Raw genomic sequence first — 13754 nt, 5'->3', positions numbered from 1 at the left:
ATTAATTTCAAATAGCTTCAAACTTGCCACAGGTGAGGCAACTTGAAACAAAGGAAAGAACACCAGTATGCAAAAGGATATATACTTCAATTTCAAAACAAAATTTAATTAGTAGTTTATTTTTTGTAAGTTTCCTGCCTTGCATTCTTTTTTGCAAAGACATGGATTTTCATGTTCAGAATACACACACGCACACACACATACATACATGTACATATACATGTGCACACATCCTCTATGTGTGTATATTTATGTTTGTCTGAAATGTGGCCATCTGCCAAAGAACCTGGATTCAAGTACATGAATGTATACACTGCATCTTAAGCTTTTTATTAAAATATGTTGTATATGCATGGTTGCCCTCTAGAATGGTTGCCCTCTAGAATAATTTATTTCACATCTATGAAATATTTTCATATGCTGTCAATGTAATATTTTAAAATCTTATTGCAAAATGTATGCATCAAAACAGATATTTTTCAAACTATAACAAATTTTCTTTGAATAAATTTTTCAGAATACAGTTCTATTTAACTGAATATTTAAAAATGTTTATTGTGTACATTATGCAATTGCAAAGAATAAAAGTAATATATTCTAAATAAAATGTACCAAATATTATTCAAACTTTTGTGATTCAAAAGGTTTAGGTCACCATTATAAACGTCACTTACTATATGATTACCTTACTTATCTATAATTCAGCCTCTGGTGACATCACTTTTTTGGCTTTTAGCTGAGAATTTAAAAGTAAGTTAAAAAGATTCTTGTGCTGATAAAAGTGATGTCATGTAACAAACCTACCATAGTGTATATACTTTATTCATCAGAGAGTTCCTCTATTCTACTTATTCCATTTTACACATAGTTGTAACAAGCTAGGTTATCTAGTTGCCAAGCTCAAAATTAGAGACAAATTTAGAGGCAGTAGAATATGACACAGCATTCGAGCTTCTTTCCTTTAAATTATCTAGCTACTAACATCATTGTTACTCCGTTCTATCATGAATGGTTTTATCAACATTAAATATGAAACATAGAAAACCTGCAACACAATGTGTGTGTACACATGTGTGTGTGCCCGTTCGTGTGTATGTGCCTGGTGTGTTTCATCTTTACACTCTTCCCAGAGCTATGAGGGAAACTGAAAGGTAGTTTAGGATTACCTTTATGTTGCTATTTTTTTGTTATCCTAATTTGACTAAAATGAAAGAGCATTTTATCCTTGGTTGAGTTAAATATCCTTTAAAAACCAAAACAAAAGAAAAAAAACTATTGAAAATATTAAGAAAGAAGAGAAAGATAAAAACCAGGGTGGATTTTTGTGATAGCTCCATGAACTACTGGGTATTTGTCTTTCTTCTTCAGCTGAAATTTCTAGATGGAAGGTTCAGATTTTAGGAGTAAAGTTCTTAAGAAAAATTTTGAAAAGAGATATTATTCTCTCAACTTCAGGGCAGAGTTTTGCTGTAGTTCAAGATTACGTAAGGAGCACTGGTCTACCTACAAATATGTGGCTTCTGGCCCAATGTATGCAGGCTGTTCTTAAATTTATCTTCCAGATCCAAACATTTCATAACCCAGGAAGATAATCTAAAGCCATGTACTGATGTTTAAAGGATACTGTTCTTACAGACCTGGAGCTTCCAAATTATTCCACATGCCCTTTCCACAACAGTAAGGAGTAAACTGTGTGGAACTGCAATTACTCAAAAATAATATGTAGGTAAGGATCACAGCAAGACTGAGCCCTATAATTAATTGTTTTCCACAATTAGTACTACTACTACTACTTTTCTTCCTCCTCCTCCTCCTCCTCCTCCTCCTCTTCTTCTTCTTCTTCTTCGTGCTTTCCATTCTATTGCATTACTTGAATGCTGACCATTTTCAGACTGGTCACATTCTTTCAAATATTTTCATTTTTATACGTTTTTATTTATTTATTTTTTAATTTTTATTTATTTATGATAGTTACACACACAGAGAGAGAAAGGCAGAGACACAGGCAGAGAGAGAAGCAGGCTCCATGCACCGGGAGCCCGATGTGGGATTCGATCCCGGGTCTCCAGGATCGCGCCCTGGGCCAAAGGCAGGCGCCAAACCGCTGCGCCACCCAGGGATCCCTATACGTTTTTATTAATATATAATTCACATACCATACAACTCACCTATCTAAAGTATACAATTTAGTGGGTATTAGTATGTTCATAAACTTGGGCAACCATTCCCACTATCTAATTCCAGAACATTTCATCACTGCAAAAAGGAACTCTATACCATTGGTATTCACTCCCATTCATCCTTCCCCAGCCCCCTCTGGCAACCACTCATCTGCCTTCTCTCTATGGACTTGCCTGTTCTGAACATTTCATACAAATGGACAAATGGAATCACACAATATATGGCGTGATATATTGATATATATTGAATTGTCTCATTTTACTTCTGCTGTTCATAGTGATAAAATGTTTTTGGTGTTTTCCTCCATAATGGAAATTTCCACCTTTTGGGAGTGTTTGAGTGCTTCTGTGGCTTGTGTGTTTATTTTGTTTTGCTTTAGTTTTGGTTACCAAGCATCTGTTTCCCCTTCTGGCAATATCACTCCTATTTTCTTTGGGGGACCTACCTATTCCCTGAAATGTGGGTAGCACTTGTCTTGTCTTTGAGACAAATTAGCCTTCTCTTTTTCAACTACAGGCTAGGCATATGTGCAGAAGATCTTCTGTTTGCTCTTCTAGGGCTACTCTCTATCTTTCTCAATTCTGCTTTCTGGCAAATCCCTGCCTCTCCACCTTCAAATGATCTGGAGAGACCACATTGAAGGGCAACTTTACCACTTAGCTTCTGGTTACTCTTAGCCCGACTATCTAATTTCCAAAGGTTTCCAAAAAGCGTCTTTCACTCCCTATTCTATGTGTTCTCCATGTAATTACAATAAATTTTCTTTTTCACTCAAGTTAGTTTCTATTGTTTTAATCCCAATAACACCAATTAATACAAATCTCACCTATCAAGAAACGATCAACAGGGGCATGAGAACACATGTACACTATTTAGTTATGTTTCTAGGGAGTAATTATAAGCATTCTTTGGAAAGACTGAATAAAAATATTACTATTACTCTCTGGTACAAAGAAGCTTAAGGCACAAATGATTCAATGTGTTGTCACTGGACAACCTACAGCTGAAATGATTTTTTGTAAAATAGTACCTGGATTAGAAGAATGGTTAGATTTCAGAAAGAATGTTATTTTTCTAAGAAAAAAAAAAAGTACACCACTGCTTTTTTTTTTTTTAATTAATTTCCTAACTTAGGAAATTTCCAAAACAAAGAGCTGGCCAAAATGTAACATATGGGTGACCAATTTACTTTTTTTTCCCCTCTATCAACAATGGACTCAATTTTCTTTTTTTTTTTTTTAATTTTTATTTATGATAGAGAGAGAGAGGCGCAGAGACATAGGCAGAGGGAGAAGCAGGCTCCATGCACCGGGAGCCCGACGTGGGACTCGATCCCGGGTCTCCAGGATCGCGCCCTGGGCCAAAGGCAGGCGCCAAACCGCTGCGCCACCCAGGGATCCCTGGACTCAATTTTCAAAAGGCGGAACTGCTCAAGATTGAGAAAGTATGTTCTTTGATACCTGATTTTTTTTTTTTTCCATTATCTTCAACACTTTCTGCTCGGGACATTTATTGTGGTGCAATCGAAAGCATGAAAATATGCAGACCTACAGTTTTATAGATCAGACTGAAGCATGCTGTCCAATATCCACCAAAATAAAGTCCTTTTATTATTCCATTTAAGTAAGGGCTTACATTTCATCCATGAACTTTTCTTATCCATCCTATGTTCCTACAGTCAGCCTGTGTACATCATGAAATACTCCTCTGAATTATGAGGAGCAAGTAAGGGCAAGGTGGTAGATTTGGCAAGGGCACTGATTTATATCTGATACTGATTTTTGTGAACATTGGTTAGATTACAGGTGTGCTATAAGGTCAAGGTCAGGGAGACTCTATCATACCTATTTTCTGACTTCATCAAGACCTGACCTCCCCACCATAGAAAACATTTAAAAATACAGAAAGACCAAGGAGGCACGGGTTTAATCAAAGGATCTTGTTCTTTCTGAAAAGGATCCATAGAAACCCAGTATCAGAAGTTACCTGTTTCACCCCTGGGTGGAGATGGGTGGGGACTGGGCAGATGGGGGTCAAGAGTGGGAGGAAGACCTTCATTTTGTCTTTCCATGCATTTTTATGGTAGAACCATGTGAATGTATTCAGAACTTAAATAAATACGATATAAAAATTTAAGAAAACAGGGCAGCCCCTGTGGCGCAGCGGTTTAGTGCCGCCTGCAGCCTGGGGTGTGATCCTGGAGACCCGGGATCGAGTCCCACGTCGGGCTCCCTGCATGAGGCCTGCTTCTCCCTCTGCCTGTGTCTCTGCCTCTCTCTCTCTCTCCCTCTCTCTCTCTCTGTGTGTGTCTCTATGAATAAATAAATAAAAATCTTTAAAAAAAAATAAATAAATAAATAAAAAATAAAAAATAAAAATTTAAGAAAACAACCCCCAAAGGTCTCCTCTTTGTTAATACTGCTATGAAAATTTGTCCACTTAAAATAGTTTGATAGTGGGATCCCTGGGTGGCGCAGTGGTTTGGTGCCTGTCTTTGGCCCGGGGCGCGATCCTGGAGACCCGTGATCGAATCCCGTATCGGGCTCCCGATGCATGGAGCCTGCTTCTCCCTCTGACTGTGTCTCTGCCTCTCTCTCTCTCTCTCTGACTGTCATAAATAAAAAAAAAATAGTTTGATAGTTATGGTAAAATATTATCTAAAACATATTTTGCTTCTTTATAAACACAGTTTGTGCCTATATGACAGAATAAAGACAGAGAAGGAGAAAAGACCGAGGTATGTCGTTCGATGTGGCACTTTGAGATTTTCCAATTGCAAACACTAGTAATCCTTGTTGCTGTATTTAGTACAAAGTATGAAGGACTTAATCATGGCAGAGTTCTTTATAATCACAATTTAATTATCCAACCCAATTTCTTTCTCAGGGTAGGCCTAAATCATTTCTGGAATGTTAAGTAATATAAGAAAGAGTTAACTAACTTATTAAGACATAAGATCAAGACAATGACAAAAATTAATTTAAAGTAATATCTAAAAATTCTTAGCTTACAGACCTTCAGTTTACAAGATCAGAACTTGATATTATCCAATTTAATTTTTATTTTCAATAGAAGGAGAGTTTTTTTATATAAGGAAGGTGAAGGATTCTCTTCACACTATTTCTTGTTGGCTATTAAATATTACCTACTTGATAAAAATGTCATTTATTTAGGGATGCTGTCTTTCTTGAATATTTATATTCCTGTGATGTTTTATGTGCTGACACCTAAATGGAATTTAATCTATTCCATGGCATTATTGCTTGTTGTTCTTTGTAAGAGTTCCTATTGAAAACCTACTACTAGGAATTATCATTATCATCTGCTCCGTGGCCATCTTATTACTTATTCTGTCCACAAAATGATGCAGTTCAGACGGCCCATGGGGGCAGGTGTCCAGATGAAGGGGGCATGCTCCACTGCGAACTATGGGGCAGGGCTTGCCAAATACAGCTGCAAGGGGCAGGGAATTCCACAGCCCATATTTTTCTCCATCACTTCCTCATCACCAGGGAATGTGTCTAAATTGAAATCAAATCTGGTCAGGATTTGATTTCAATTGCAGAATCTCTCTGACACTGTCAAAGAGGTTTAAAACTATGGCTGCTCTAAACATCAGTCAGGAATGTGTGAAATGTTTAAAAAAAAGGTTTTATTTCTTCTCCCTTGGGGGGATAAAGGAAATGAAAATAGGTTAAAGAGTTCTTCCACTCTCTCAGAGCTTAACACTAGTTATTTTCCAGTATAAAGTTATAGGGACATTTGAAAAAATGTTTTAAAAGCCTGATCCTTTGCTTATGGTCAGTTGGTCAGTATCCCTCTCAAGTACTATACCTGTCAATATTCCATCTTATAGCCTTTCCTTCTGGAAAAGCATTATTACTCCAACTAAATACTCATAGGGAATCAGCATAAGTGGCACAGACCATATATTAAAGGCCCAACCACAAGGAAGTAGTAAAGAATCAGACCAGATACACAAGAGATCACACTTTTGGAAGTGCTGTGCATTTGCCTCTCCATGACACTGATATTTAACAGCATCAGAGTCAAGCTGCTATGGCTGGAGTAGCCATGGAGGAATCATTGCAATTTTGTGGACCCATAAAATATAAAAGACCCCTGTTATCCACAGATAATCAGTACTGAAGATGGCTGAGGATATCGGGTACACTTAAAATGGAAACCAAAAAAAGCCATAGTAGGGCAGCCCGGGTGGCTCAGCGGTTTAGCGCCGCGTTCAGCCCAGGGCGTGATCCTGGAGACCCGGGATCGAGTCCCATGTCAGGCTCCCTGCATGGAGCCTGCTTCTCCCCTGCCTGTGTCTCTGCCTCTCTCTCTGTATTTCTCATGAAAAAATAAAATCTTTAAAAAAAAAAAAAAGCCATAGTAAATAACGAAAAAAATTAGATGGAGACTCTATTCCAAAAGACAAAACTAGAAACTGTAAAACCAAGTTTATGAGTTAACAAAACATTGGTTATAACTGAAAATCAAGTACGGGTTCTCACAATGAACAAAGACTAAACCAAATAGTATTTCTGTGGAAGAAAAACATAATTTTTCCAGAAAATTATATGATGGCTTGATGTCCTTCATTTTTTTTTTCACAGCATAAGTAAGAAGATAGCCTTTCTGCAAATGTATTTTCAAACCACAGTCCTCACCTAATTTTTCTTGGTTATTTAATCATTTGATTTTCAAATTGTTCTCACTTGAAACACTTAATCAGAAAATCATCCTAATTCTTCACACATTGCTAGAAAACCACAACCCCCAGCATACTTGTGCACCCAGGGTTTTCCAACCCCATCTCCCTAACTTCAAGTGATCCTGTGTCTTTTGCAAAACCTGCAGTTTTGTTCTGTAATCTATTTGTCCAGTACCTGCCCACCTGGGGTGCAGACTGACAAACAGGAACAGATGAAAGCATTCAGCTAGAAGGAATGTTTGAGCAAGGACCAGTTTTAAAAATGGTCAGGTTATTAGTGGATACTTATGTGTTATGATGATGTTTTCTTTCCAATACAACCTCTTTTCTGTGGGGACTGAAATAATAAAAGATTCAGATTATGAGAGCTTATTTTTAGACCTATTTTAAAGTAAATTATTTTAGACTAAAAGTCTACCAAGTGATGATCTATTGGTGTTCTATTTATTTATTTATTTATTTAAAGATTTTATTTATTTATTCATGAGAGAGAGAGAGAAACAGAGAGAGAGAGAGAGAGAGAGAGAGAAGCAGGCTCCATACAGGGAGCCCGATGTGGGACTCGATCTCGGGACTCCAGGATCATGCCCTGGGTGGAAGGCAGGCACTCAACCGCTGAGCCACCCAGGCATCCCTATTGGTGTTCTTTTTAGAACTTCATACAAGACTCAGAGCACACAGGAGGTCCTCCTGGATGAATAATTAGCATATATGCAAAACAAAGAATCTGGAAATTTTAGTTTGGGGAATTTTTAAGTTTATTCTATTTTTTTTCTTTTTCTTTTAATCTGTTACAGGGAACAACAATGAGGCCTTAGTAATGGAACAGAAATTAAGTAGTGTTTTCCCTTTTTCAACCTGATAAAGCCCTGAAACATTATGAACTTTTAAGAGCATTTCCTCATTTATAGGCATTCTCATTTCCTTTATAAGTTAATAGGTACTGAGACTAGACCTGAGTTAGCATAATAAAAGAGTAAAAGACTTTGCATTACAGCTATTCCATAAACATTTGTGTCTAGAACTACCAGTGATCCAGTTTCATAGACAGGTGACTTTTTAAAAATCTCTCTCACATATAAAAGGACATATAAACCAAGTAAGGACTTGACCCAAAGAACATTTATAAATTATAACAACATTTATTTGCAACAGAATTGTAGGTTTACCTGAGATTGTGCATTGACATTGGCTCCATTTGTAACCAAGACCTTTACTACCTCTGCTTGCCCGGCCAAAGATGCTATATGCAAGGCTGTGTTTCCTTTCTGTAAAATGAAAAGATATGTCAACTCACCCTCTTTATTTCTTTTTCAACATTTTATAAAATATGGAATCCTTCTATGTTTATAAGTTTCCAAAAGAGAACATGGCTGAGAAGTATCTAATGAGAAGCTTGCCTTGATTCTTATTGAGGGCTGAAACCTCATTGGATTTGTCAAGTGACATAAAAAGCATTAAATGTGGGATACTGACCTTCGTAGCTGCATCCACATTGGCTTCTCTCTGTAGTAGTTCAGAAACAACTTCCACATGGCCTTCTTTGGAAGCAAGATGAAGAGCGTTCAACCCGTTCTGATTAAGAGTGAAGAGAAAGCTTTACTCAGCAGGTGGAGAATAAAGCAGCAAACAGTCTACTCAGAACTCTGAAGATCATATCCTACCAACAATCACTTGTATGTGTGCAGTGTAGAAACTTGAATTAGGAATAAAGGTACTTGAAAATTAGGTGGGTTGTTCTGGTATCATTATTTACTAAATTCTAGAGATTATTAAAGGATGCCTACCTACATTTCTGAATGCTTCTTTAACAAAGCAGAGTCATTTGAAAATCTGAGCTGATGATACCAAAAAAAAACCTCTAGCAAAAAAGAGTGAGTCTTAGTAATAACCAGTGAAAGATTCAAGGAGTTTATAGTCCAGATTTTTAAAATTTTAAGTAAAAATTTAAATGGCAACAATAACTACAACTAACCTGATTGCAAATATTGATGTCAACCCCATTTTTTATGTAGTCGAGAGCCTTTTCCAGGTGTCCAGCTCGAGCTGCTCTTAAGTAACTTGCATTGGCATCAGACTAAAATAAAAAAAGAAAGATATTTTGATGAAAAATTAAACTTATATACGTTAGAACTATTCAGCTTATACTTCAAACTAAAAAGAAATATATTTTAAATGGAACTATTTTATTTCTAACATGAAAATACCATCAAAGGTCTTTGTAAAAAAAAAAAAAAAGAAAAAAGAAAAAAAAAAAGGTCTTTGTAAAGTCATCAGGAAAAGGACAAATTCTTGAAAAGTGAGTTTGAAGTATACAAAGTTACCATGATGTCATAACTCATCCTGAACTGAAAGAGAAAATGTCCCCTATGATGTAGGTACCTTAAATCAACATACAATTCCCGGAAAAAAAAAAAGAGAAATCCCATAACTTCCTGGTGTTCTCATTATGAAAATCTCACTATTCTATTTGTCAGAAACTTAACATCTATTCCATAGTTAACTATTATAACCAGTTTTTTCAACTCATAGCTTCACAAATATATGTAATGTTGTTATACTAGTTTAACAGAATTTGGAAGATGTTCTCTTGGATTTTTCTACAGCACATAGCCACCAGTTGGAACGTAGAATGTATTTGAAAAGCATCTAGAAAGGTCTACACAGATTGTGAAGCATACTTTCCACAGGTTTTCGAGCAAGCTACAGCCACTACCTGAGAAAACTCTATTAGGAGCATCAGCAAGAGCAAATAAATGAACACATACAAATTTAAAAACAACAAAAACCAAATCTGTAATTCATTCACCAAGAGCTTACAACTCTGTCCTTTGGCTAAACTTTAGTATCTATGATGGTGGAGGTCAAACCATCTACTAGGGAAATCTTTAACAGAAAGAAGACAGTGAGAGAAAAGACTTCAAAGTTAGATGGGCACAATTTGTAAAGAGTCCTGCTCCTTGGAGAACAACACAGAAGCAGGTTTTCCTGAAAGGGGAGCCAAAAACATTTCCTCCACTGGTTATCACTGCTATCACACCAGGTATGGTTTAAATAAGAGAGGAAATTATCTTCTTTTACCCATTTGGTGAAAACCTTCAAAGCCCCTGTTCACAGGCTGGAAAGCCTTCCTAAACCTCCTGGGCAGCGATCAATTGCTCAGTGCTCCCAAAGCGTTAAATTCATCGAGCCCTCTTGGTATTTCTCACACAGCCTTATGGGTTTGGCTATACCTGTCCTTCTTTCCCCCTAAACTGTAAGCCCCTTAAGAACAAGCAGAAGCAGATCAAGGGGCAGGCAGCTGGAAAGTAGACAAGATGCCAATCTTTGAGGAATGCTAATTCATCCCTGGAAATGTAATTGAGCTGAAGGAAATCCCATCTCTCAGAAGGATCTTTGGTTCCCGTGTGGGTCAATTTAGTTAAGATTTTACTTGCTCAGGTCCTCGAAGGAGAGACCACCGTTTCTATGATGTCAACCCTTCTCACTGATAGCAGTACACCTCTCAGTGAAGGAGTATCCTTTTTTCTTTGAATCAGGCCTTTCTAATCTCAATACTACTGGCATTTTTTTAAAAGGACTTTATTTTATTTTAGGCAATCTCTACATCCAACGTGGGGCTCAAACTCACAACCCAGAGATCAACAGTGACATGCTCCACCAACTGAGCCAGCCAGGCACCCCTACTAGCATTTTGATCCAGATAATTCTTTGATGGGGAGATGGTCCTGTTTGGTGTCGATGTTTGCTAGCATCCCTGGCCTTCACCAGCTATCCCCTATTTGTGACTACTAAAAATGTATCCTGAATTGCCAAATTTCCGTTGGCAGCAGAGGAGGGAGGGATTTCCCCTGCTGAGAACCACTGCTTTAAATAAAGAGCAAACCAATTTATTTACAGATTGTAGGCATCATTAGGCTTAAATCTTTGGCCTGCCTGAGTTACCACACGCCTTGACCTACCACAAGTGAGCGACTCTATGTATAACATTCTTTTTGTTTGTTTGTTTCCCCTGCAATTAGAAGCATCCTGGCACAGAGCAGATGCCTATAGATGTTTTGTGAATGAATGAATGAGTCAATAAGCAAATTGTATGGAAGTAACTGTATTAATTAAAATATTGCCTGCAACAATACAGGAAGTTTGCTTTGCAACAATAGCAGCTATTTAAATGGAGAACCTACTAGATAGAATACCAAGCTGACTGCCAGAGATGATAAACGAAGCCATTGAGTTGGGTATCTGGGAACACATGCAGCTATTGCTAAAATAAAATTGGGATTTGAGTCAAGCATGCAAATCATTTAATCAGAGCAGAGGGCTAAGTAAGAAGAGGACAAGAGATACAGCTTCAAATAAGACAAAGGACAAACCAAAGTTTCCAGGAATTTCAAGAAAAATAAAATATTATTTTAAGGAGGCTTGCTACTTTGAGATGGTTGGTTTGTCGTTTTGTTTTTGCTCTTGTTTTTTTTTTTTTTTTTGGTCTGGTTTAAAGTTCAGTTACAAATTAGCTATGCAAGGATGGCTCATTGTACCGTAAAACATCATCTTTTTGTGCCTGCTCGATGACTTATCAGTGAATTTGCCCAGAAGGGCTCTGATGCCGATCTGGGAACAAATGACATCAGTTTGCCGGGATATTTCAACTTCCAGAGATAACAACCTGATGCGTGAGTAAAGCATCCCCCATTCTGACTCGCGGTGCATAAAAACAGCTGCTAAACAGTTCAAAAAGAGGTATCATGATTCAAGGAAAGCCTCGTCATTATCCTACATCTGAAAAGTCTGGCAATTCATACCGTTGATTTTCCTCTCAGAATTTTTCCACCAGACTCTCTAAAGTAGAGCAAAACACAAACAATAAAACCCAAATTTTCTCATTCAGTGGTTCTTGACCTATTTGGAGTCAGATTATTTTGAGATTAACAAAAGTTATGAATAAGTTCTTTTCCTTCAACAATTGCACATGTATGAAATGCACACGGCAAATCTGCATTTACACACATATATCTGCCACTAATTTCATGTGGTTCAGGACTGCCAAGCCTACTTGTGGATTCATGTTTAAGAACACCTACTCCAATGATAAAGGGTTTTCTGGGATACCTTCATAATATCTATTCCACCCGGTGACCTTGGCAGCAGATAATTCTGAGGTAGCTAATTTATCATCTGAGAACTTTAAGAACAGGAGAAAAAACAAAAATAATTTTCTTCACTTTCCTCAGCCCTCTGTTACATACAGGCATCCTTAACGCACTAATACATAACAATCAGCCACTTTATACTCTAAGGAAAATGTATGGGGGGAAAGAGGGAGGAAAATACAAAGTGAAAGCAGGAAGGGGAAGAAAATGACATTTGCCTTGAAGAAGAATGACAATTTAGGAGGTGAAGTTATTCATGCCTACAGAAAAAGAATCTAAGAAGATCCTCCTTTTATTCTCAGCCACTTGCAAGAACACAGCTACCTCTTCCTTCCACAAATATTTGTTGGATACCGATGGTGCGCTGGTTGTGCCGACACCTGGCTGCAGGGCAGTGAAAGAAACAGAACGGCACAAATGAAGACTTTCTTGCTCTCACCTCACTCATAAACTTTCCAGAATCATGTTGCTTAAGTGGCAGGGTAAATAATGGATTCTTCACTATTTTTTTTTCAAATTCTATCTATAGTATGTATACAGTGCCATTTCTTTAATGCTAAAAAATATAAGATTTTGTATTTGGCTCAATATCAATGCATATATTGCAATTCTTAGCTGTCATTTCATTAGAAACATAGGAGTTACTCTTAACCAAGGCTACAGCCTGTTTTTTAATCTTAAATGTTCTATCAAAACAATGCCTCTTAAAGCCAGTTGTAGACACAGCACTATGGAAGGAAATCAGGTCTCACGAGAAGCTGAGCTCTGCCACATGGAAAGTCCTACAGAGGAGGTCACTGCCTAAGGAGTCTGTTGGCACAAAATGATTATAAGCAGATTGGTCTGCATTTTTTTCCCATAGATGATCAAAATCTGAAGGAAGAATCTAGAAAATGATAATATCTTTCATCACCCTTTCATGTCTTGTCTACTTAATCATTTTACTAGACAGGAAAGAAATATGAACCATGTATGCTTTTCAAGGAAATAGCTTCAAGGATAGAGTCAAGCATTATTAGGAATTCATATAATAACAGCATTTCCACTGACACTGGAATATTGATATTATTAATCAGAAAGCAGTGATTAAAATGAATAAGCATTTCCCAAGTGCCAATCTCAGTAATCAACTAATACTTCATACCTCTGACTATATACTAGACACTATTATAAGTGTCTTATAATAACTTCATTATATTAGTCACTTAATGTAGTATTAATTCCATGTGTCCTCATGTTAACTTAGTCCTTATAATATTTCCATGAAGAAGTATAGTGAGTTGAATAGTGTCTTCCCAAAATTCATGTCCACTTGGAACCTCAGAACATGACATTATTTGGACATAGGATCTTTGCAGATATAATTAGCTAAGATGATTGGATTAAAATGCACCCTAAATATAATGACTGGTGTCTTTGGAAAAAGAAAAGATACATAAATATCAAGTCATGATGTTGTACACCTCAAACTAATATAATGTTATATGACAACTATATCTCAAAAAAAAAAAAAAAAAAAGAAGAGATTGGAGTTAAGTTGACACAAGATAATGCCATGAGCCACTGGAAGCCAGAAGACACAAGGAAAAATAACCCACTAGAGACTTTGTAGGGAGTATGGCTCTGTGGACACCTTGGTTTTGGACTCTGGTCTCCAAAACTATGATGAATAAGTTCCTATGGTTGTTAGTCACCAAGTCTGTGGTGGTTGG

General features: G+C 37.0%; 1 protein-coding gene across 6 annotated transcripts in view; it reads right to left on the bottom strand.

Annotated features, from left to right (window-relative positions):
* Window positions 1-13754, bottom strand: part of ANK3 (ankyrin 3) — a 326326-nt gene that overhangs the window by 211193 nt on the left and 101379 nt on the right. For all 6 annotated transcript variants that reach the window (XM_055308774.1, XM_055308770.1, XM_055308772.1 and 3 more), the window contains exons 2-4: window positions 8868-8969; window positions 8369-8467; window positions 8062-8160 (exon numbers count right to left, since the gene is read on the bottom strand). In XM_055308774.1, the coding sequence (XP_055164749.1) occupies window positions 8062-8160; window positions 8369-8467; window positions 8868-8969 (300 nt within the window). The remainder of the gene's footprint in view (window positions 1-8061; window positions 8161-8368; window positions 8468-8867; window positions 8970-13754) is intronic.

Source organism: Nyctereutes procyonoides, unplaced genomic scaffold (assembly GCF_905146905.1).
Source record: "Nyctereutes procyonoides isolate TBG_1078 unplaced genomic scaffold, NYPRO_anot_genome, whole genome shotgun sequence".
Taxonomy (NCBI): domain Eukaryota; kingdom Metazoa; phylum Chordata; class Mammalia; order Carnivora; family Canidae; genus Nyctereutes; species Nyctereutes procyonoides.
The sequence above is the reverse complement of the archived record's forward strand: the minus strand, read 5'-3'. Positions and strand labels throughout refer to the sequence as shown.